At 42.4% G+C, this 22,583-nt stretch overlaps 1 protein-coding gene across 3 annotated transcripts in view; it reads left to right on the forward strand.

Annotated features, from left to right (window-relative positions):
• Positions 1 to 284: 284 nt before the first annotated feature.
• acads (acyl-CoA dehydrogenase short chain) overlaps positions 285 to 22,583 on the forward strand; it is a 134,403-nt gene continuing 112,104 nt past the window's right edge. Inside the window, exons 1-4 of one of the 3 annotated variants that reach the window (XM_073065424.1) lie at positions 285 to 406; positions 8,997 to 9,160; positions 19,221 to 19,370; positions 20,995 to 21,106. In XM_073065424.1, the coding sequence (XP_072921525.1) occupies positions 8,999 to 9,160; positions 19,221 to 19,370; positions 20,995 to 21,106 (424 nt within the window). In that variant the 5' untranslated portion in view covers positions 285 to 406; positions 8,997 to 8,998. Of the gene's footprint in view, positions 407 to 709; positions 982 to 8,996; positions 9,161 to 19,220; positions 19,371 to 20,994; positions 21,107 to 22,583 lie in introns of those variants that run through there. The other 2 variants (XM_073065425.1, XM_073065423.1) reach the window with 2 other exon arrangements.

A 22,583-nucleotide genomic window follows, 5' to 3' on the forward strand; every position in this document is an offset into this window, starting at 1 on the left:
GCTGATAAGTACAACCTAGGGCATCTGGTTGATAGGTAATGAGGGCAGCTTGAGGAACGGAAAATAAAGGATCGGGTAAAAACTGTAAAATACAGAGCTGTAGGAAATACCCAGCAAATCAGCCTATGCTGATGGAGAGAAAAAACAGAACGGCACAGACCTTTAAGTCAATTAAACTATATCCATAGTTAAGGTGGATATCCACAGTACACGTGGAATCGGACGTGCACGGAAATCTTGAGGTACCTGAAGGTCATGAATTTGATGTCGAGTCTGGGTGGCTGCATTGCGCCCAGCCGACGATGGGTTGATGTATCTAAAGCTTGCATTCAGCTTTTTTTATATATATAGCATAGGTCAGAGTGGAAATGGGATGGTGAATTAAAGTGGCAAAATGTTGGAACTGGTGAGTACTTTCAGCTTTTTAAATTTCATATTTAGAACATTGGAGATTTTTTTTTTATTTTCATCTACACCTGCTCCAATTTCTTACGCCTTAGCGCCAATGATAGTACAAAACCCGAATGTATCAGTCGCCTTTTTTGTCTCACTTCCTATTTTCCGTCACTTGCTTTCTCTTTACATTCACAATGCTGCTTTAAAGGAAAACCTTTCAATTATTACCCAGTTGTTCTCTGTGGTGAAAGGTTTTAGTTTACATTTTGCCCCTGCAGCCCCAGGGTTGTTATTTGACAGAGTAATGCACAGTAACCAGTTTCCTTTCGCACGAACAGTTGCCAGACTCATTACGACACCGAGATTAAGTTGACGTTAACGTAATACGGCAACATTTTGCCGCAGCTCCCCAAAATACTGGACTTGCTGTGTATTGGAAGTTTAACTTTGGACTTTGGACAGAGCAGCTCTAGGAGTGCAGGCCGTGCGCTTGGAAGCGGAACGCGAGGCCCGGGCCCGGGGGAGTCGGGTACACAAAAGCCGGCCGGATGGGGTCGTTGCTATGGAGAGTCGTCGGAGCTCCGAGTGAGTTTGATAAGATGTAAACTTGTCAAGGAAGGGGAGGGCTGCACAGCGAACACTGCGAGAGGGTGGAATGAGGTGCCGCCGAGACCGGTGAACATCTTCTGACGGAACCCGCCCTTTAAAATGACAACATTAAACATTCATCAGTTCACAGAACTCCTGTGGAGAGAGGAGCAAGGCCAATGTTTCAGGTCTAGAACCACATTGTTGCTAACAGTCGAAACAGATGAAATATCAGTTTCTTTTCCCCAAAGATCATAGCTAACGCAGTAAAGACTATGGATAGCCATTATACTGTCACGAGGATTTTATTAAAGTTATGAGAAAGGTTTTCACTTGAGGGTATGTTTACGCTCTCGTGATACGTATTCAGAAGTTGTTTGCCTTCGTGCCAAAATATATTGATAGAAACTTAAAATAATTTACAGGGCTCCACAATGAATGAAGGGCTGTTGTTTCCCCTAGGCTAAGGTAAATCCAGGAAGGATAAAGATTAGTCAAGGATAGACCATTTGAAACTGAGAGCAGGCTGGAAAACTGTCAGTAAAAGTAATGAAATGTTTGAGTATGGAGGCAGAAAGCACCAAAAATGTACCTTTGTAATGCTGAAAGAAAGACTTGCAGTACTTTAGCTCCACGCACGTTCATGCAGATAAATAAGATGTTAGTGGAAATGAAGAAGTTGTGCAGTGTGAGTTTAGATTCAGCCAGGTAAATGAGTGTATTGGTTGAGGGGCATTGATTGGGCTTCCATTCAAAGAGAAAGTAGAGGGCCTTCGTTGGAGGTAGGGAAGGGTTTTACATCCATTGTGGTAGCTTCTACTTTACGAAAAGACCACTCACAATTTGATGGCCAAAAGGACACTTCTATTGGGGACGGCAAATGATATTGACAATACAGAGGCTTCCAGGTACCTCGTGCGGCATGGGTGGAGGAACTATATACAATGCATTCTGGGAGTAAAAAGAGCAGAAGTAAAGACCCCCGCCAACCCCGGATCCCACCTCTTGCTACCAACAGCTTCCCAATTAGTATTAACTTATTTTTAATAATACTCACATTACAACACTTCTCCCCCTTTAAAATCCAACATTCCCCAAATATAGAAGAACTGGGAAATAAAAACAGTGGTATCATTAGCAACAGGTTACCAATACAAAAACACCTAAAAAAAAAAACCATGGCAAATTCAACATTCAATCTAACAACAAAAGAAACTATCCAATCAAAGATTCAGTCTGTCAGGAGGTTTGCGAGGGTGCTGTGATCTACCTACTACCTCCGGTGACCCAGCAGGCATCGCTGATGAAGATGTTTTGGGTGGATCTAGTGTTAGGGACACGAGAGGGGTCTGTGTGTCCGCATGAGAATGTCCATCCTCTTCAGGGGACTCTGCCCCCCTCTGCCAGTGTGTCTCCCTCTAGCAAAGTCACTGGTGGACATGCTTCCCCAGTAGTTTGTCTCACCATTGGAAACTCCATGGAACTGTCTACCTCTGATCCGGAATCATGACACAGGCGCACATGGTCCTGATGTCTGCAGAAAACACGCCCATCAGTCAGCTTAACAACATTGGAGACTGGACCACTCTGCTTAAGAATAACACCAGGTAGCCATTGCTGATTGTTTCTCACATAGACATTGTCATCCAGTTCTAACTGTCTGTCTCGCGCATGTTGATCATGTCCCTCCTTCTGCTTTTCCTGCTTTCTCTCCACTTTTGCCTTCATGTCCAGACGCAACAGGTCCAATCTTGACTTAGGCCTACACCCCATCAGAATCTCTGCTGGAGTGTGTGCAGTCGTAGTCTGGAGTGAGGCGGTATTTAAACAGGAAACGTGAAAGCCGGGTACTAAGAGAGTCCCCTGTCATCCGCTTTGGGCCTTCCTTCACTGTCCGAACAGCTGGCTCAGCCAAACCATTTGAGGCTGGGTGGAAAGGGGCTGTCTGAATGTGACGAATGCCATTCTGCCGCGTGAACTCACCGAACAGCTCACTGGTGAACGTCGGGCCATTATCAGTGACCAGAGTGTCAGGCAACCCATGGACTGCAAACACTTGCCTGAGTTTGTCTGTGGTTGAGGGGGCTGTGATGTTGCTCATGATGTGAGCTTCGATCCATTTGGAATGCGCATCTACCATTACAAGAAACATCTGGCCCATAAAGGGGCCAGCAAAGTCCAAATGTAGCCTAGACCAGGGGTAGAAAGCCACTCCCATGGGTTCAAAGTTGGTGGTGGCATGTTCTGATTGGTCTGACATTGCGCGCATGATTTTACCTTGTTCTCCAGATCCTGATCCATTCTTGGCCACCAGACATAGGATCTTGCAAGGCTTTTCATTCGAGACGCCCCTGGGTGAGTCTCATGAATTTCCTCCACAATCTGTGAACGGCCAGGGGGAGGCACAATGACCCTCGCCCCCCCCCCCCCCCCCAGAAAATGCAGCCATCCTGCAGATTCAATTCAGTCTTGCATTTGGCATAAGGTCTCAGTTCCTCTCCTTCCACAACTCTGGGCCAACCTTGTAAAAGAAAAGTCTAAAAGAAAAGTCTTGACTTGAGACAGGACTGGGTCACTCTCTGTCCATTGCTTGATCTGGGTCGCCTTTACAGGAGTCGCGGACAGCCTCTGCAATGAAAACACAGTCTCAGGAGGCACATATGTAGTAACAGGCATCTCAGGTAAAGGGAGTTGACTCAGCGCATCGGCGTTTGCATTATCCCCACTCGCTCTGTACACGATAGTATGCTGGTAGGCTGACAATGTGAGAGCCCAACGCTATATCCTGGCTGAGGCGAGTGGTGGGATGTATCTGGTTTCACTAAAAAGGCTCATCAGTGGTTTATGGTCCGTATAAATTGTGAATGCACGTCCATAGAGGTACTGATGAAAACGTTTGACCGCAAAAACATTGTCCGAACCTGTGTCTAGCTGTGAATATCCCTTCTCAGCAGCCGTCAGGGTACGTGAAGCAAAACCAATAGGCTTCTCTGAATGGTCCTCCATTATGTGTGAGAGAACTGCCCCGACTCCATCAGGTGAAGTGTCGCTCGAAAGGGTGATCTCCTTGTCTGGGTCATAGTGAACAAGCAGCTTCACTGAGTGCAGGAGTTCTTTCACTTTCTTGAAAGCTTCCTCCTGCTCTTCACTCCACTGCCACTTAGTGTCATTGTGAAGCAGCTTATACAGTGGGGCCAAAACCTTTGAGAGGTCCAGAAGAAACTTGCCATAATAATTCACCTGCCCAAAAATGATCTGAGTTCAGTGACGCTCTTGGGGCTTGGGGCCTCCTTGATAGCTCTCACTTTGTCCTCCACTGGGCAAAGTCCCTCAGCTGTAATCTTGCGTCCCAGGTAGGTCACACTCGGAGCCAGGAACACACATTTTCTGCGTTTCAACCGCAGACCTGCATCTGAGAGTCTCTTCAGCACCTGTTCTAAATTAGCCAGATGCTCCCCCTCCGTGGCTGCCATGATCAAAATATCATCAAGATACACTGCTACATGCGGAATACTCTGCAGCAAAGAGTCCATTGTCCTTTGGAAAATGGTGGGGCTAGACACCACTCCAAACACCAGGTGACTGTATTTGAATAATCCCTTGTGCGTATTGATGGTGACGTACTCCTCTGAATCCTTGTCGAGCAGCAGCTGTTGGTAAGCGTGGCTCATGTCCAGCTTTGTGAACAGCTTACCCCGTGACAGGGTTGCAAACAGGTCATTCACCCGTGGCAATGGGTACTCCTCCAGCTTAGAGACCTGATTCACCGTAAGCTTGTAGTCCCCACATATCCTCACCGTTTTATCTGCCTTCAAAACTGGAACAATAGGAGCTGCCCACCTGGAAAACTGGACGGGCTCAATGATGCCCAGCCCCTGTAAATGTTCCAGCTCCTCCTCGACTTTGCCTTTCATGGCAAAGGGCACCGACCTGGGCTTAAAAAAACGTGGTGTGGCCTCAGGGTCAACATAGTCACGTCCTTCAGTGTGCCCAGCTCGTCCCTGAAAACGTCACTGTACCGCTGCAGAATGTCCTCCATTGTGCGTGCATACTTAATTTCATGCCAGTTGAGCCGGATTTTGCGAAGCCAATTGCGGCCCAAAAGACTGGGCCCACTGCCCTTAGCTATCACCAGCCTGGCTATAGCCTTCTGGCCCCCGACTGAAATATCCACATATAATACCCCTAAATGAGGAATGGGCTGCCCTGTATAGGTCCTGAGTTTGAGCTTAGATGGTCTGATGGGAGGTAGGTTGGATCCCCATGTCCTCCTGTAGGTCTCTTCACTAATGACTGATGCAGCAGCCCCTGAATCAATCTCGAACTTAATGTCCTTTTCCTTGACAGTGACTGTGGCATAATATGGTTCAGGTGGTCTCTCATCCGTTTCCACCCCAAACATGTTGTAGGCACACGCTGCCTCTCCATCTGCTTCTCCTAGGTGGTGTGTGGCTGCCTGAATCTGTTGAGCTTTCCCCTGCCCAGGCTTAACCTTACCCTTTATGCTCCTGCACTTTTTAACTAAATGTCCCTTCTTGCTACAAGCATGGCAGACAGTATCTTTGAATTTACAAACATTTGCATAGTGCATTCCTCCACACTGAAAACATTCCACCCGCTTTGCCTGTTTACCAGTCTCCCTCCTGACTTGGAGCACTGCCGCTGACTGCAACTCCCCATATCCTTTCTGTATATCCTTGGCATTATTAGGAGCCATCTCCATGCCTTGGGCAATCTCTAGGGCTTTCTTGAAAGTCAATGGTGGGGTTTCTCCAAACAAGCGGCGTTGTACGGCAGCATTATTAATGCCTCATACTAATCTATCACGGAGCATGTCATCCAACAGGGCTCCGAAATCGCAATGCTCCGACAGCTGCCGAAGCTCAGCCACAAAATCGCCCACAGACTGACCTGGCTTCCGGACATGACTGTGAAACTTGAACCATTGAACTATAACCGAAGGCTTTGGATTGTGGTGGTTCCCCACGAGCTTGACCAGTTCGTCGTATGGAATATCTCCCGGTTTCTGCGGTGTAGCTAAGTTCTTTATCAGCTTGTATGTCCGTGCCCCACACACACTCAGGAGAATAGAGCGCTTCTTAGCCTCCTCAGTAATTCCATTAGCACAGAAAAAGTGTCCCAACCTTTCCTCATACTCCGGTCAGTCCTCGATTTGCTCATCGAACACACCGACCGTTCCGAGTGTAGCCATCCGAACACGAGGCTCCTCGCCCGCTCACAGCTCCTGATCGAAACACGCCGACCCGTCCACAAAACCAGTTTACCTCGTCGCCAAAAATATGTGGTAACTTCTACTTTACGAAAAGACCACTCGACAATCTGATGGCCAAAAGAGCATCTTTATCTGGGCCGGCAAATGATATTTACAATACGGAGGCTTCCAGGTACCTCGTGCGGCATGGGTGGAGGAACTATATACAATGCACACTGGGAGTAAAAAGAGCGGAAGTAAAGACCCCGCCAACCCCGGATCCCGACCAACAGCTTCCCAATTAGTATTAACTTACTTTTAATAATACCCACATTACAACATCCATGGTAAAGGAAAACCAGTTTGGACCAGGAAAATGGAAATTTTCAGAGTGCTGGGAGACATCAGAAGTGTCACAGATGTATGCAGGTATAGGCTGGACCTGGGGAGAAAGGAGGGAGTCAAAATAGGAAGGAACAATTTTAGTGGAGCAAGGGGCAGGCTCAAGGTAGAGGTTTCCTGCAGAAACATGCTAGTAGAAATAGTGTGTGCTTAGATGAATGTGACTGGTGAAGGGTGACTAGTCAGTTATTGGTAAATAGAAGCAAGAGGAGGTTCATCTGCCCCTTCTTCCACTTAGTAAGATGGTAGCTGATCTTTTACTTCAACAACAACTTTCCTGCACTAACAGATATCCTGATTTCCTTAATGTCTTTCTTCCCATTGATCTCTGCTTTGAATATAATCACTGATTGAGTCTCTACAGCCCCTCTTAGGCAGAGATTTCCAAAGACTCAGCATTTTGAATTTTAAAAAAGTTATTTTTGTCTCTGTCTTAAATGGCCAATCATTTGTAGTGGATCTAGACTCCCCAGCCAAGAGGGACACTATATATCTTGTCATACTCCATAAAAATTCTGTATGTATCAGGTCAACAGCAGACACAATCTCAATGGCTCTTCACACGGTCTTAGACCACCTGGACAACACAAACACCTATGTCAGGATGCTGTTCATCGACTCTAGCTCAGCATTTAACACCATCATTCCCATAATCCTGATTGATAAGTTATAGAACCTGGGCCTCTGTACCTCCCTCTGCTATTGGATCCTCAGCTTCCTAACTGGAAGACCACAATCTGTGTGGATTGGTGATAATATCTCCTCCTCACTGACGATCAACACTGGTGCACTTCAGAGGTGTGTGCTTAGCCCACTGCTCTACTCTCTATATACACATCTATAAATTTGCTGACGATACAACCATTGTTGGTAGAATCTCAGATGGAGACGAGGGTGTACAGGAGCAAGATATGCCAACTAGTGGAGTGGTGTCGCAGCAACAACCTTGCACTCAATGTCAGTAGGGTGAAAGAGATGATTGTGGACTTCAGCAAGGGTAAGACGAAGGAATACATACCAATCCTCATAGAGGGATCAGAAGTGGAGAGAGTGAGTAATTTCAGATTCCTCAGTGTCAAGATCTCTGAGGACCTAACCTGGTCCCCACATATTGATGCAGCTATAAAGAAGGCAAGACAGCGACTATACTTCATTAGAAGTTTTAAGAGATTTGGTATGTCAACAAAAACACTCAAAAACTTCTATAGATGTACTGTAGGGAACATTCTGACAGGCTGCATCACTGTCTGATATGGGAGGTGGGGGGCTACTGCACAGGACTGAAAGAAGCTGTAGAGGGTCATAAATCTAGTCAGCTCCATCTTGGCTACTAGCCTACAAAGTACTTAGGAACTCTTCAAGGAGCAGTGTCTTAGAAAAGTAGCATCCATTATTAAGGACCCCCCCAGCACCCAAAGCATGCCCTTTTCTCATTGTTACCATCAGGTAGGGGGTACAGAAGCCTGAAGGTACATATTCAGCAAATCAGGAACAGCTTTTTCCTCTCTTCCATCTGAATCCTAAATGGACATTGACCCATGAACTCTACCTCACATTTAAATAAATATTATTTCTGTTTTTGCATGATTTTCAATTTATTCTATATATGTATACTGCAAATGATTTATTTTTTCTTCTATGTTATGTACTGCTTTGAACTGCTGCTGCTAAGTTAACAAATTTAATGACACATGCCAGTGATTATAAATCTGATTCTGATTCTGAAATAATATAAGGGCGGTTTGCTTAATCTCTCTTTGTATGACATGCTTAACATACCCGGAATTAATTTGCTGAACCTTTCCTGCACTCCTTTAACCAGGGAGATCAGATATACACAATGCTCCAGAAATGGTCTCACTAGGGCCAGGTGTAACTGGAGCTAGACATCTTAATTCTTGTACTTAAACCTTCTTTAATAAAGACTAGCATAGCTTTGGCCTTCCAAATTGCTGGCTGTACTTGATGTTAACTTTCATCTTACCATCAGTCATGACCAGGTTTCCAGTCCCTGCAGCTGAGAAACATCCCCATAGCATGATGCTACCTTAACCATACTTAACAGTAGGGATGGTGTTACCTGGCTGATGCACAGCATTAGATTTAACCCACACGTACCACTTAATGTTAACATCAAAAAGTTCCACTTTGGTCTCATCCAATCTTCTTCCACACTTTTATAGTATCTTCTAAGTTATGCTTCACCAAGTCTTTATGGAAAAGGATGTACTTTTTTTAAAAATCCAGGTTTCTTCCTTGCCACTCTTCTATAAATACCGTATTTGTGCAAGGCCATGAATTTGTGAACTGTTAAGTGGGTGGATTAATCAAGCAATTCCAGAATATTCATCATTTTGCTTTATCACAATGCGATTCATCTGACATTTTCTCCTTCTAGCCATGAAATCAAAATGTCTACGCCAACTGCACACTGTTTATCAGATGGTTGAGCTTCCAGAAACTCATCAGTTGTTGAGAGACACCTGCAGAGGGTTTGCAGAAAAAGAACTTGTTCCAATTGCTGCGCAGCTGGACAAAGAACATAAATTTCCTGCAGAACAGGTAATGTGTTTCAAAGAAATCTGTGGATGCAAATGGAAACAGAAAATAGACTCTTCTCCACACTTCCACCGTTAGTATCATGTCTCTCTTGCTTTCCCTCCCAATCAGCCCACTACCTCAATTGATGTCTGTATTTCTAACAGTACAAGAGATCTGAAGTAATGATATCAGTGAAACACGGGTTTGAGATTTGTTTATTACAAATTGGTGGTGGTAATGATCTATTCTTTCCTTCCCCTCCCACCACAAGCTTTGGCCTGCCATCTTCTCCCGAACTTCAAATTATCTTTTGTTTTATCCCTCTTTCTTAGTACTGATAAAGGGTCTCAGATCTGAAACATTAATTTTGTTTCTCATGCCAACTTGATTGTGGATCATTGACTTTAGTAATGCATTAGAAAGTCTGAAATAATGTCATGGGATATCTACTGTAATTATTCGATTTACTGTTACCATAAAATGGGACAAACATAGTGTAACATGGACTGTAGAATAACAGCAGATCTTATTGTGCAGTTTAATGTGTAAAAACAAGATGACATGTATTTTAGAAATAAAGTTGAATAGGAATTGTTTAATAAATTAAAATTGGAATAAGAGAGCAGTGTACTTTAAACTGAAAATGTACAAATTATTATAAGCATTAAGGTAATTTGTTTTTTCTCTTTTCCAATTCCCACAGAGGGTCCTTGACTAGAAATGTTAATTTGTTTCTTTTTCCACGGATACTGCCTGACCTACTGAGTGTTTCTAGTGCTTCCTGTTTTTATTTCAGATTTCCAACATCTGGAGTTCTTTTTGACTTTTCTCCCTGTCTCTATTCTCTTTCTCTTAAATAGTCTCTTCTTTTTCGCACTTCCCACATTTCCAAGTAGGAAATGTGTAAAGGAAGAATGGGAGTTCTATAACTCAATATACTGTATACTTCTGAAACCCTTTGTGAATTGATATATGGAGAGTTGATCACTTCCTGCTCATAGTGGGAGTAGGATGGGGTGGGGGTGGAGATTGGGGCTCAGGTACAGGATGTTCCTTCTCTTGTCCACTGTCAGTACCCTGGACTCCAAGTTAGCAGCAGAGAACCATAATATTATTTCAGACATTGTTACTGTTTTAAAACCACAATATGGTATTTGCTGCCATCTAGTTTGTATCATAGATGCCAGACATCTGATGCCTCTCCAAATTCAATGGCTTGAATAGATTAAAGCTCACTGTAGTATAGGTTTATAATGATCAGACACCGTATATATTATGTATTATCCATGCAAAGAGGTATATGTTCTAATCCCCTGAGCACAGCTTTCTGAACACTGTAAGACTTTTGGCAAAGATCAAAGGTTTGAAAGGTACATTTAATGTCAGAGAAATGTTTACTATGTACATCTTGAAATGCTTTTTCTTCACAACCATCCATGAAAACAGAGGAGTGCCCCTAAGAATGAATGACAGTTAAATGTTAGAACCCCAAAGCACCCCACCAGCTCCCCCCTCTCACGCGTAAGCAACAGCAAAGCAATGATTCCTCCCCAGCCAACAAAAAACACATCAAGCGTGAAGCAAAGCAACAGCAAAGACAGACTTGCAGTACTCCAAAGACTACTCATTCACCCAGTATTCGATATATGACTCTCTGTGTGTGTGTGTGTGTGTGTGTGTGTGTCTCTCTCTCTCTCTCTCTCTCTCTCCCTCTCCCCCCTCCCCCTCCCCCCCTCTCCCCCCCGCCCCCTCTCTCTATCTTTCTCTCTCCCCCTCTCTTTCCCTAATAAGGGAGAAAGAGGTGTCTCCATTTTATAGCGACAGGAGAGACATAATAAACAACTCGCTGATTTACAATGTTAAAAGTCTGTTGTGTTGCTTTTTCCGAGCTTTGTGCCCAAAGCTCTCCGGTCTCTGGGCACACAACCAGAGATATTCCATCTCTCACTGCCAGGCCACTGACCTTTAGTCCACCCGTCTCGAGAGCCACGAAATCCCGGATCTCTGAAGGTGAGCTAATCTCTTAGGCAGCATGTTTGGCATATTGAATAATGGCCAGTCATGAAACCCCTTCCAGCAAAGAACTGAAGTCAGCATGTAACTCCAGGTCAGAATCTTCAAAAGTACCCTGAAAGGGAAAAATAGAGCTGTTTCTGAAGATGCAAAGGAGTCACCATTAGGTGCCATTTCTCATCCTAAGCTCTTTATTGCTACATAAATGGATGATTAAAATAAGCAGATAGAATAAACTGAGTTCTTTAAATGAAATTATTTAAGTTAAATTCTATCTTAGCAGATTCGAAACATGATTTCAAACTTGCATTAAATACCAGGAGGCGTCAGTTCACTCATTTCCAAATACTAAAGACAGATTTTTACTTTTTCAAATTTCTAGCCAGGAAATCTAATTGTGTAACCCATTGCTAGCCCAGCACTGGATAAGGGACAAGGGGTTAATTTTGCTGTAATGTGTAGTTCAATAACACTCTGCTTGACTAATCTCTGAGGGTAGGTTGGCTGATTGTTTTATTTTGAAGGCCATTTAATTGCAGGGTTATAATCTTTGGAGTTCTGTTTCATCAATGTCACAAACTGTTTGCTTGTTTTCCCTGGAAACAATTGATTGTTTAATTTATTATACTGCAGCCTAATTTTTTCTCAACCAGTTTGTGTTGTCCACAGAGATTCTGATCCTTCCTATTTTCCAATAATAATGATTGACGAATACACTTGCATCACTTGTAAACCCAGTTTCAGTCATTCAGAGATAGCAGTGAGCCCAGTGCTGCCATTGCTCTTGTACTTACCCCACAGACATCCAATTCATCAACTTTAAAAATGCTATTCCTTTAAGATCAGGAAGATATTCGGAATCAGAATCACATTTAACATCACTGATATACATTGTGACATTTTTGTTTTGCAGCTGCAATATAGTGCAATGTGCAAAAATATTATAAATCACATTAAGAAATATATATTAAAAATAAGAGTGCAAAATGAGAGCAAAAATAGAGAGGTGGTATTAATGGGTTCATTGTCCATTCAGAAAGCTGATGGTAAAGTGTTCCTAAAATGTTGAGAGTGTGTCTTCAGACTCCTTTATCTCCTCTTTGATGGTAGAAATATGAAGAGATGTGTGATGGGGGTTCTTTGATGTGTGATGAATGCTGCCTCCATCGCCTTTTGAAGATGTTCTTGATGCTGGGGAGCCTGGTGTCTATGTTGGTGTTGGCTGAGTTTGCAACCCTCTGCAGATTTTTCCAATTCTGTACAGTGCCCCCTCCATATCAATCAGTGAGGTAACCAGTTACCTGCTCTCTGTGTGCCCTCTGTGGTACTGTTCAAAAAAAGCAGTATTTTCTATAAGCTGTTGTGAAGTGAATAGAAAAATGTAAAAAAATGTAAATCTGAAATTAAAACTGAAAAAGAAATCTGAGCTTTTACTTCATATTGAAACCTTGGATCATCTCCTTAGTCTCTCTACTTCGATTACAAACCTAACCATTTATCAGATGCTGCTTGACATGGTGTGTTTTAACATCTTCTATTTCGCATAATCATGAGGTAACATTTTCTCCTTTCAGCTAAAACATCTTCTATGTTGCATTAATAGAAACTAAGTCTTCCAAACGGATAGGAGGAGATAGCGATGGCATGCTGGTAAATCTGAGATATATTTGAAAGAGTAAAATTAGATTGCTTTGATCCTCAATTTTTTCACTTACAGACCCCAGTCAATTTGGCTTGGCAACAGCATCTCCTCCACAACCTCCATCAGCACAGGTGCACTACATGTCTGTGTTTAGCCCCTGCTCTACTCACTCTATACTTGTGACTGTGAAGCTAAGCACAGCTCCACTACCGTATTTACATTTGCTGACATCAGCACTGTCATTGGCCAAATCAAAGATGGTGATAAATCAGCATATAGGAGGGAGATTGAAAATCTGGCTGAGTGGTGCTGTAACAACCTCTTTCTCAATGCCAGCAAGACTGTGGAGCTGTTTGTTGAGTTCAGGAGAAAACTTGGGGCACATGAGCCAGTCCATGTTGGGGGAATCAGAGCTGGATGGAGTCAGCAACTTTAGTTTCCTTAATGTTATCATTTCAGACGATCGGTCCTGGATCCAGCACATAAATTCCATTATGGAGAAAGTATGCAATTCCCCTACTTTCTTAGAAGTTTGTAGTGGATAAGGCCTAGTTCATCACAGTGAAGCCCTCCCAACCATTGAGCACATCTATAGAGAGCGCTGTCACAGGAAAGCAGCATCCATCATCAGTGACCTCCACCGTCCAGGCCATGCTCTCTTCTCACTGGTGCCATCAGGAAGAAGGTACAGGAGCCTCAGGGCCCACTCCACCAGGTTCAGGAATACTTATTACCTTTCAACCATCAGGATTTTGAACCAGAGGGGATAATTTCACTCAACTTCACTCTTTCAATCACTGAACTGTTCGAACAACCTATGGACTAATTTTCAAGGACTCTTCATATCAAATTCTCTATACTTATTGGTTATTTATTAACTATTATTTATTTTTGTATTTGCACAGTTTGTTGTCTTTTGCACTTTGGTTGCTGCCTGTACTGCTGGGTGTGGTCTTTCATTAATTTTATTGTGTTTCTAGTATTTACTATGAATACCCACAAGAAAACAAATTTCAGCCTTGTAGATGGTGACGTATGTACTTCATAAATTTATTTTGAACTTTGGTATCGTACCAAATGTAGTATTCAAAATGTTGTGAAAAGCCTGTGATTACATCCTACTGCAAGTGGGACTCTGCATTGAAAGGTCTTGGCCCAAAACGTCGACTGTTCACTCTTTTCCGTAGGTGCTGCCTAGCCTGCTGAGTTCCTCCAGCATCTTATGTGTGTTGCTTGGATTTCCAGCATCTGCAGATTTTTTTCATGTTTGTGATAAAAATAATCATATCTGTTTAGTACCGTCAGTCATTTAAGTAATTATAATTTAGTCAGATGAAAAACAAGGGTACCCCCTTGGTAAATTGGCTGATTATTGAGTGTATACAGTGCAATATGACTGAATGTTTCTTTTTATTATCTTCCAATAAGTCAATTGTAATTTTTAGTTGTATTGTACATTTAATGTCTCAAGCTGCTTTACAGGAGAGAACTTGAAATAATATTTGTCACTCAGCCTTATAAGAAGCAATTTGGAATAGTTAATTAAAGAGGTAGCTTTTAGAAGAATCTCAGAAATAACCAAAGCTTCGATGAGAGCATTCTAGGATACCATTATTTGAAGTGCTATTTGAATTTACTTACAAGGGATAGACACTGCCTTACAAACAGAGCTGTTTTATCTATATAAAAAAAAACAGAAATTTGCATTTTGAAGATAGTTTAGGAGTCTGCAAGCACATACCAGAATATAAATTCTCATATCCAGACCATCCCCCAGATTTGCTGGAAGAGTGATGCAGGTGCCTTGTTTGATATAGGCCAATTAGTATAGCCCTTTGTTTTATGTTTAGCTTTGGAATACAAGAACATCTCATTGTCACTTCACTTTGCAAGTCCCATCTCCAGAGGAGTAAGCCTCCTTCTGTGGGCCAGCAGCTTGTGTTCCATAGATGCCTTTTTAATTGCAAAACTGAATGCAGGCTTTTCTTTTGAAGAACAGTGGTTCTTGTTTGTATTAATACCTGCTGTCCCTATTTTGCACTCCCAAAAGATGTCCCGTGTGTGATATTAATGTAAGACAGGTCACAGAAGTAATAAATAGTGGTGTAATACAAGAGATGCTGCTATTGTTTTTAATATAACCTCTCCAAAACAGTTTACCATGATCTAATGAAAGTAGAAATTTTACTAGATATATGTGTTAAATACGTATATTCTTATATTTTACTGAATATTATATGTCGGGAGTGTGAAATTCTCTAAGCATAGCATTTTAACACCAAGAACAAATGTGCTAGGAAGAAGAAAGTAAGCTCATTTACATAGTGTCTTGTTGTGCAATCAACACACTTAAATTAAGTATTTTTGGAATGCAGAGGTCTAATGTAGTTAAATTTGTGTCATGTGTACTATGAATGCTCCTTTCCTTCATGAGGCAGACTCCGATCGGCACTGCACAATAAAAGGATCATTTCATACAATCAGGACCTTTGAACAGTCAGCCAGTTCTCAATGCTGACTTTCAAAACTAGTGTTTGATTTTTGTGTATAGCAAGTCGTGGCCTTGGTTTCTTCCTTAGTCCCAATTTAGAACAATGAATTTATAAACAACTTGGGAAAATGGTATTCTTGCCGTCTCATACTAAGTCTGCCTGTGGATTAATAACTCGGAGAAGAAACTGCAACAGGGAAATCCAATTTAAGGTAATCCCTGTCTTAATTGTGTACCAAAATAGAACCTTTAAAAGAGGGATAGAATACTTAAGAGGTCTTCACATGAAATGGATAAAAAGAAATCGTTCTCAAAGTGTGAACATTTCCTTAACCCCTTCCGATAGTGGAAGCACTGATGTTAGTATCATGGTTTAGAGTTTGAGTATTTATGTGGGATGGAGGATATTTGATCAGTCACTGTTTTTACATCACTCACAGTTCAGAGCTCCTAATATTTCCAAGCAGTTACTGTGCGGTCAGATTGAGAGCTCTGAGCAGAAAGCTTTGGTGCCTTCATAGAACATAGAATAGTACAGCACATTACATGCCCTTCGGCCCACAATGTTGTGCCGACCCTCAAACCCTGCCTCCCATATAACCCCTCACCTTAAATTCCACCATGTACTTGTCTAGTAGTCTCTTAAACTTCACTAGTGTATCTACCTCCACCACTGACTCAGGCAGTGCATTCCATGCGCCAACCACTCTCTGAGTGAAAAACCTTCCTCTAATACCCCCCTTGAACTTCCCTCCCCTTACCTTAAAGCCATGTCCTCTTGTACTGAGCAGTGGTGCCCTGGGGAAGAGGTGCTGGCTGTCCACTCTGTTTATTCCTCTTAATATCTTGTATGCCTCTATCATGTCTCCTCTCATCCTTCTTCTCTCCAAAGAGTAAAGCCCTAGCTCCCTTAATCTCTAATCATATTCCATACTCTCTAAACCAGGCAGCATTCATAGTCTCTTTACATATTTCCTGTGTATTTGCACTCTCTTAAGACAATAAGGCTATAAGGCATAGGAACAGAATTAGGCTATCTGGCCCATTCAATTATGGCTGATCCTTTTTTTCTATCTCCTCCACAACCCCAGTTCCCAGCCTTCTCCCTGAACCTTTGATGCCACATCCAATCGAGAACCTATCAATCTCTGCCTTAAATACATCCAACGACCTGGCCTCCATAGCTGCATGCAGCAACAAATTCCACAAATTCATCACCCTTTGGCTAAAGAAATTTCTCTGCATCTCTGTTTTGAAAGGGCACCCCTCTATCCTGAGGCTGTGCCCTCTTGTTCTAGGCTCTCCCATCATGGGAAACATCTTTTCCTCATCTACTCTGTCTAGGCCTTTCAACATTCGAAAGGTTTCAATGAGATCCCCCCCTTATCCTTCTGATTTCCAGCAAGTTCGGACCCAGAACCATCAAACATTCCTCGTATGATAACCCTTTCATTTCTGGAATCATCCTTGTGAACTTCCTCTGGACCCTTTCCAATGCCAGCACATCTTTTCTAAGATGAGGAGCCCAAAACTGTTCACAATACTCAAGGTGAGGCCTCACCAGTGCCTTATAAAGCCTCAGCAACACATCCTTGCTCTTGCATTCTAGACCTCTTGAAATGAATGCTAACGTGGTATTTGAATTCCTTACCACCAACTCAACCTGCCAGTTAACCTTTAGGGTGTTCTGCACTATGACTCCAAGTCCCTCTGCATCTCAGATTCCTGGATTTTCTCCCTGGTTAGAAAATACTCTGCACATTTATTTCTAGTACCAAAGTATATGACCATGCATTTTCTAACATTGTACTTCATTTGCCACTTTCTTGCCCATTCTGCTAATCTGTCTAAGTCCTTCTGCATCCTACCTGTTTCCTCAACAGTACCTGTCCCTCCACCAATCTTCGTATCATCTGTGAACTTAGCAACAAAGCCATCTATCTATTCCATCATCTAAATCATTTATATACAGCACAAAAAGAATTGGTCCTAACACCGACCCCTGCTGAACACCACTAGTCACTGGCAACCAACCAGAAAAGGATCCTTTTATTCCCACTCGCTGCCTCCTACCGATCAGCCAATGCTCTAACCATGTTAGTAACTTTACTGTAATACCATGGGCTCTTAACTTGGTAAACAGCCTCTTGTCAAAGGTCTTATGAAAGTCCAAGTATATAACATCTACTGCATTCCTTTTATCTATCCTGCTTGTAATCTCCTCAAAGAATTCCAACAGGTTCTTTGGGCGGGTATTTCCCTGAGGGAAGCCATGCTGACTTTTTCCTGTGTCACCAAGTACTCCATCACCTCATCCTTAACAATTGACTCCCAACATCTTCCCGCCCACTGATGTCAGGCTGATTGGTCTATGATTTCTGTTCTGCTGCCTCCCTCCTTTCTTAAAGAGTGGAGTAACATTTGCAATTTTCCAGTCCTCTGGCACCATGCCAGAGTCCATGGACTGCCCTACTTAGAGCAACAAGAGAGACATTAGAATTGAATTGAATTACATCATTATTAAAGATCCATATGTAAATCTATTGATACTTTGTATTGGAGAGTGGGGAGAGAATTATTTGGGCATTGGGAATCAAACATCAATGCCCCTTTTTCATTGTTGTTTTCAGTTGCCCACATTGCAGGAGATAAGTGTTTCTGTACAGTAAGCTTGCATAGAAACACTTGTATGGCTTGTGTAGGACACCCATTTTTGTAATCTGCTTATTACCTGCGTCACATTGATCAACATCACAGGGGATTGTTCTGTATTTGGTAGGACAGGAGGCCTACCAGTTGCGGACAGATGAATGTAACAGAAACCTAGAGTTGAACGATCTTTTTACACTATAAAACACCATTTTAAAGAGGGGGTTCTGACAGATGATAGTGATCTGCTTTGAAATATCAGTCGTTTAAATAATTGTCCAGTGATTTTTATGAAGGACGCAGGTGACCCCTGTGTTGTAGGTGGGGTTGCTTTCCTAGAAAAAAGGCCACACAATGATTTTCCATATTTATTTAGAGATACAGTGCAAAACAGGCTCCTCCAGCCCTTTGAGCCTGCTGCCCAGCAATCCCTGATAAACCCCGATATAACCTGAGCCTAATCATGGACCAATTTACAATGACCAACTAACCTACTAACCAGTTGGTCTTTGGATGCAAAGTCAAGTCATCTACATACAGATGAGTTGAAGAAAAAGGAAAATTTTGGATAGTAATCTGTGAATTCTTTGAATTTTTTCCTCGTTCAGTCTGGTAATCTCTTCCCATAGTATCTGAATAAGTTTCAGTTTTCAGAGTGCAAAAGACGTCACAATAGTAACTACTCTTCAAAGCAGTTGATTATTTGTCTGTACAATGTTCCTGGAATGATCTGAAGTTATGAAAGGTATCCTGTAATGCTGTTTATTTTTACAGAAGTGGTAAACCCATTGTGCTATTGAACAAGGGTCCTGATGCAGGGTCTCAATGTGAAACATTATCTATTTCTTGAGATATAGTGTGGAATAGGCCTTTCCAGCCCTTTGAGCCATGCTGCCCAGCAATCCCCAGATTTTTAATCCTAGTCTAATCACAGGACTCTTTACAATGACCAATTAGCCTTCCAACCAGTAGGTCTTTGGACTGTGGAAGAAAACTGGAGCACCCGGAGGAAACCCATGCGGTCATGGGGAGTACATACAAACTCCTTCCAGGCAGCGGCAGGATTTGAACCCAGGTCACCTGTACTGTAAGGCGTTGTGCTAGCCACTACACTACCATCCCACCCATTTATCCCATGGATTTCATTTCCTTTATTGCATGGCTGCTGCGTGACCCATTGATTTCTTACAGCATTGTTTTGTGCCCCTTGTGAATCGTGTTGTATGAATTTTGAATATCTTCTGGTTTTGCAATCATTAAGAATGTTTTTGCAATGCTATTCTCAGGTAAAGAAGATGGGAGAACTTGGACTTTTGGCAATGGATGTGTCTGAGAAATATGGTGGAGCAGGATTAGATTATCTGGCTTATGCCATTGCCTTAGAAGAGATAAGTCGGGGCTGTGCTTCCACTGGCGTCATCATGAGTGTAAATAATGTGAGTATACAATAAACATAATTGAAATCAAAGAATTGTTGCAGCACAGGACATGCTTAATCCATTCGCTTCAGCTAAACTTTGTTTCACAGAATTATTGATATATTTCTGATATCGTAAATAAAAAAATCAATTTTCAGTTTAATTTCCCTGAGTAAGCAGCCAGTTATGTAAGTTAAGTTCACTTTCTAAATCCAGTCCAAAATTTTGTTAGCTCACTTTAGCTGAGAAAGCTATAAGCCCCAAACAGTTCAGCAAGGCAGAAGAGACGCTGCATTGATTTGAGTAGTTTTCAGAAGAGGCATTTTAAAGGGTGACTGAATAGGGGGTGAATTTAAACTAAGTTGAGTTTGTAACTTCTGAAATAAGTTGAGTTCTGTGCTAAAGCTGCATACACGGACACAGGTTGAAGCGCATTGGATATACTGGAGGTAGGTGTCAGAGACGCCACTGCATCCAAGGAGGTGAGAAAATCCAATGAAAGGAGAGTGTTGTAGCATTGACAAGTACTGAGTAAAAGTAATAAGACTTGTGAATCAGTGAATCTTTTGTACAATTTTTCTGCTATGAAATAAAAGCCCCCTAATGAAGATTAAATTTTAATTTAGTTTTGCAGATTTCTTCCCATCCTTACTTTGAGCATCAGCATCAAGTCATTGATGGGTGTGGTTTCACAGATACTTGGTGCTCCAAAGTACCTTTTCAACTAGAATTGTGTGTTCCCTACTGAAACAACGCACACAAAATGCTGGTGGAACGCAGCAGGCCAGGCAGCATCTATAAGGAGAAGCGCTGTCGACATTTTGGGCTGAGACCCTTCGTCAGGACTAACTGAAAGGAAAGGTAGTAAGAGATTTGAAAGTAGGAGGGGGAGGAGAAAATGTAAAATGATAGGAGAAGACTGGAGGGGGTGGGGTGAAGCTGAGAGTCAGACAGGTGATTGGCAAAAGGGATACAGAGCTAGAGAAAGGAAAGGATCATGGGATGGGAGGCCTAAGGAAAAAGAAAGGGGGAGGGGAGCACCAGAGGGAGATGGAGAACAGGCAGAGAGAGAGAAAAAAATCTAAATATATCAGGGATGGGGTAAGAAGGGGAGGAGGGGCATTAATGGAAGTTAGAGAAGTCAATGTTCATGCCATCAGGTTAGAGGCTACCCAGCCGGTATTGTTCCTCCAACCTGAGAAGACCCCTCCTCCCGGTCTTCCCCTACCATTTCGCATTTTCCCCTCCCCCTCCTACTTTCAAATCTCTTAGTATCTTTCCTTTCAGTTAGTCCTGATGAAGGGTCTCGGCCCGAAACATCGACAGTGCTTCTCCCTATAGACGCTGCCTGGCCTGCTGCGTTCCACCAGCATTTTGTGTGTGTTGCTTGAATTTCCAGCATCTGCAGATTTCCTCGTGTTACCTACTCATGTGACTTTGGAATTTGCTACTGCAGAATCTGTTCTTGTCTCAGTTAGTGTTTTCATGTGCTCCTGGATAGTTTGCAAGCCTATCATCTTCTCCCTAACCTTGCAGCCCCTCAAGATGATCCTCCCACAGCCATTTTGTTGTTTGTGTTTACCTTACCATTATATTATTTGCTAAAAATGAATTTAAATATCATAAATTTCTCTTTTTCCAGTCTTTATATTTGGGTCCAATTTTGAAATTTGGTTCAGAAGAACAAAAGCACAAGTGGATTACCCCTTTCACAGATGGAACTAAAATTGGCTGCTTTGCCCTGAGTGAGCCAGGTAAGGTACAATACTTGTATGAAGATTGGTGTATAATGTCAGCATACGATTCATTGGAGAAGGGTTGTGGTATGTTAAGGAATTATAACTTGGTTTTCTGCTAAAATTAGAAAGGTGTCTAATTTACCAAGGAGAATAGAATCACAGTTCAAAGTAAATTTTATTATCAAAGGATTTATACTATGTACTACCCTGAGATTAATTTTCTTGTGGGTTTACTCATCTAATCTATAGAATAGTGACTATAACAGAATCAATGAATGACCATCAAACCAGGGCTTTCAACCAGAGTGCAGAAGACAACAAACTATGCCCATGCAAAAAGAAGAAACAATAATATTATTAAAGAAACAATAAATATCAAGAACATGAGATGAAGTGTTCTTGAAAGTGAGTCCATTGGTTGTGGGAACAGTTCAATGAAGGAGCAAGTGAAGTTATCCCCTTTGTTTAGAGCCTGATGGCTGAGGGGTAGTAACTTCCTAAAACTGGTGGTGTGAGTCCTAAAGCTCTTGTACCTTTTTCCTGATGGCATCAGTGAGAAAAGAACATATCCTGGGTGGCGTGGATCCCTAATGAGAGATGCTGCTTCCCTGCAACAGCATTTCATGTAGATATGCTCAGTGATTGAAAGGGCTTTATCCATGATGGACTGGGTCAAATCCACCTCCTTGAGTAGGATTTTCCGTTCAAGGGCATTAGTGTTTCTATACCAGGCCTTAATGCAGCCAGTCAATATATTCTCCACTACACATCTATAAAAGTTTGTCGAAGTTTTAAATATTATGTCAAATCTCTGCAAACTCCTAAGGAAGTAGAGGCACTACTATGCTTTCTTCATAATTGTATTTACGTGCTGGGCCCAGGACAGGTTCTCTGAAATAATAACACCTAAGAATTTAAAGTTACTGACCCTCTGCACCTCTGATCCTCCAATGAGGACTGTCTCATGGACCTCTGGCTTCCTTCTGCTGAAGTCAATAATCAGCTCCTTGGTCTTGCTGATATTGAGTAAGAGGTTGTTTTGGCACCACTCAGTCAGAGTTTCAATCTCCCTCCTACATGCTGATGTAGAATGCTGATGATTTGGCCAACAGTGGTGATATCAGCAAACTTGAATATGGCATTGGGGCTATCCTTAGCCACTCAGTCACAAGTGTAAAGTAAGTAGAGCAGGGAAAGAAGCACCCAGCCTTGTGGTGCACCTGTCTAATGGGGATTGTAGAGGAGCTGTTGTTACCAATCTGAACTGACTGGGCAAGTAAGGAAATCCAGGATCTAGTTGCAAAAGGAGGTCTTTATTGAGTAGATTTGAGGGGAGGTTGGCATTGAAAACTGAGCTGTAGTTGTTAAGGAGCACATTGATGTACGCATCTTTGTTGTCCAGATGTTCCAGGGTTGAGTGAAGAGCCAAAGACATGGCATCTGCTCTGGACCTGTTGCCCCAGTAGGCAAATTGGAACGGATCTAAGTTGCT

Source organism: Hemitrygon akajei, chromosome 14 (genome assembly GCF_048418815.1).
Source record: "Hemitrygon akajei chromosome 14, sHemAka1.3, whole genome shotgun sequence".
NCBI classification, from domain to species: domain Eukaryota; kingdom Metazoa; phylum Chordata; class Chondrichthyes; order Myliobatiformes; family Dasyatidae; genus Hemitrygon; species Hemitrygon akajei.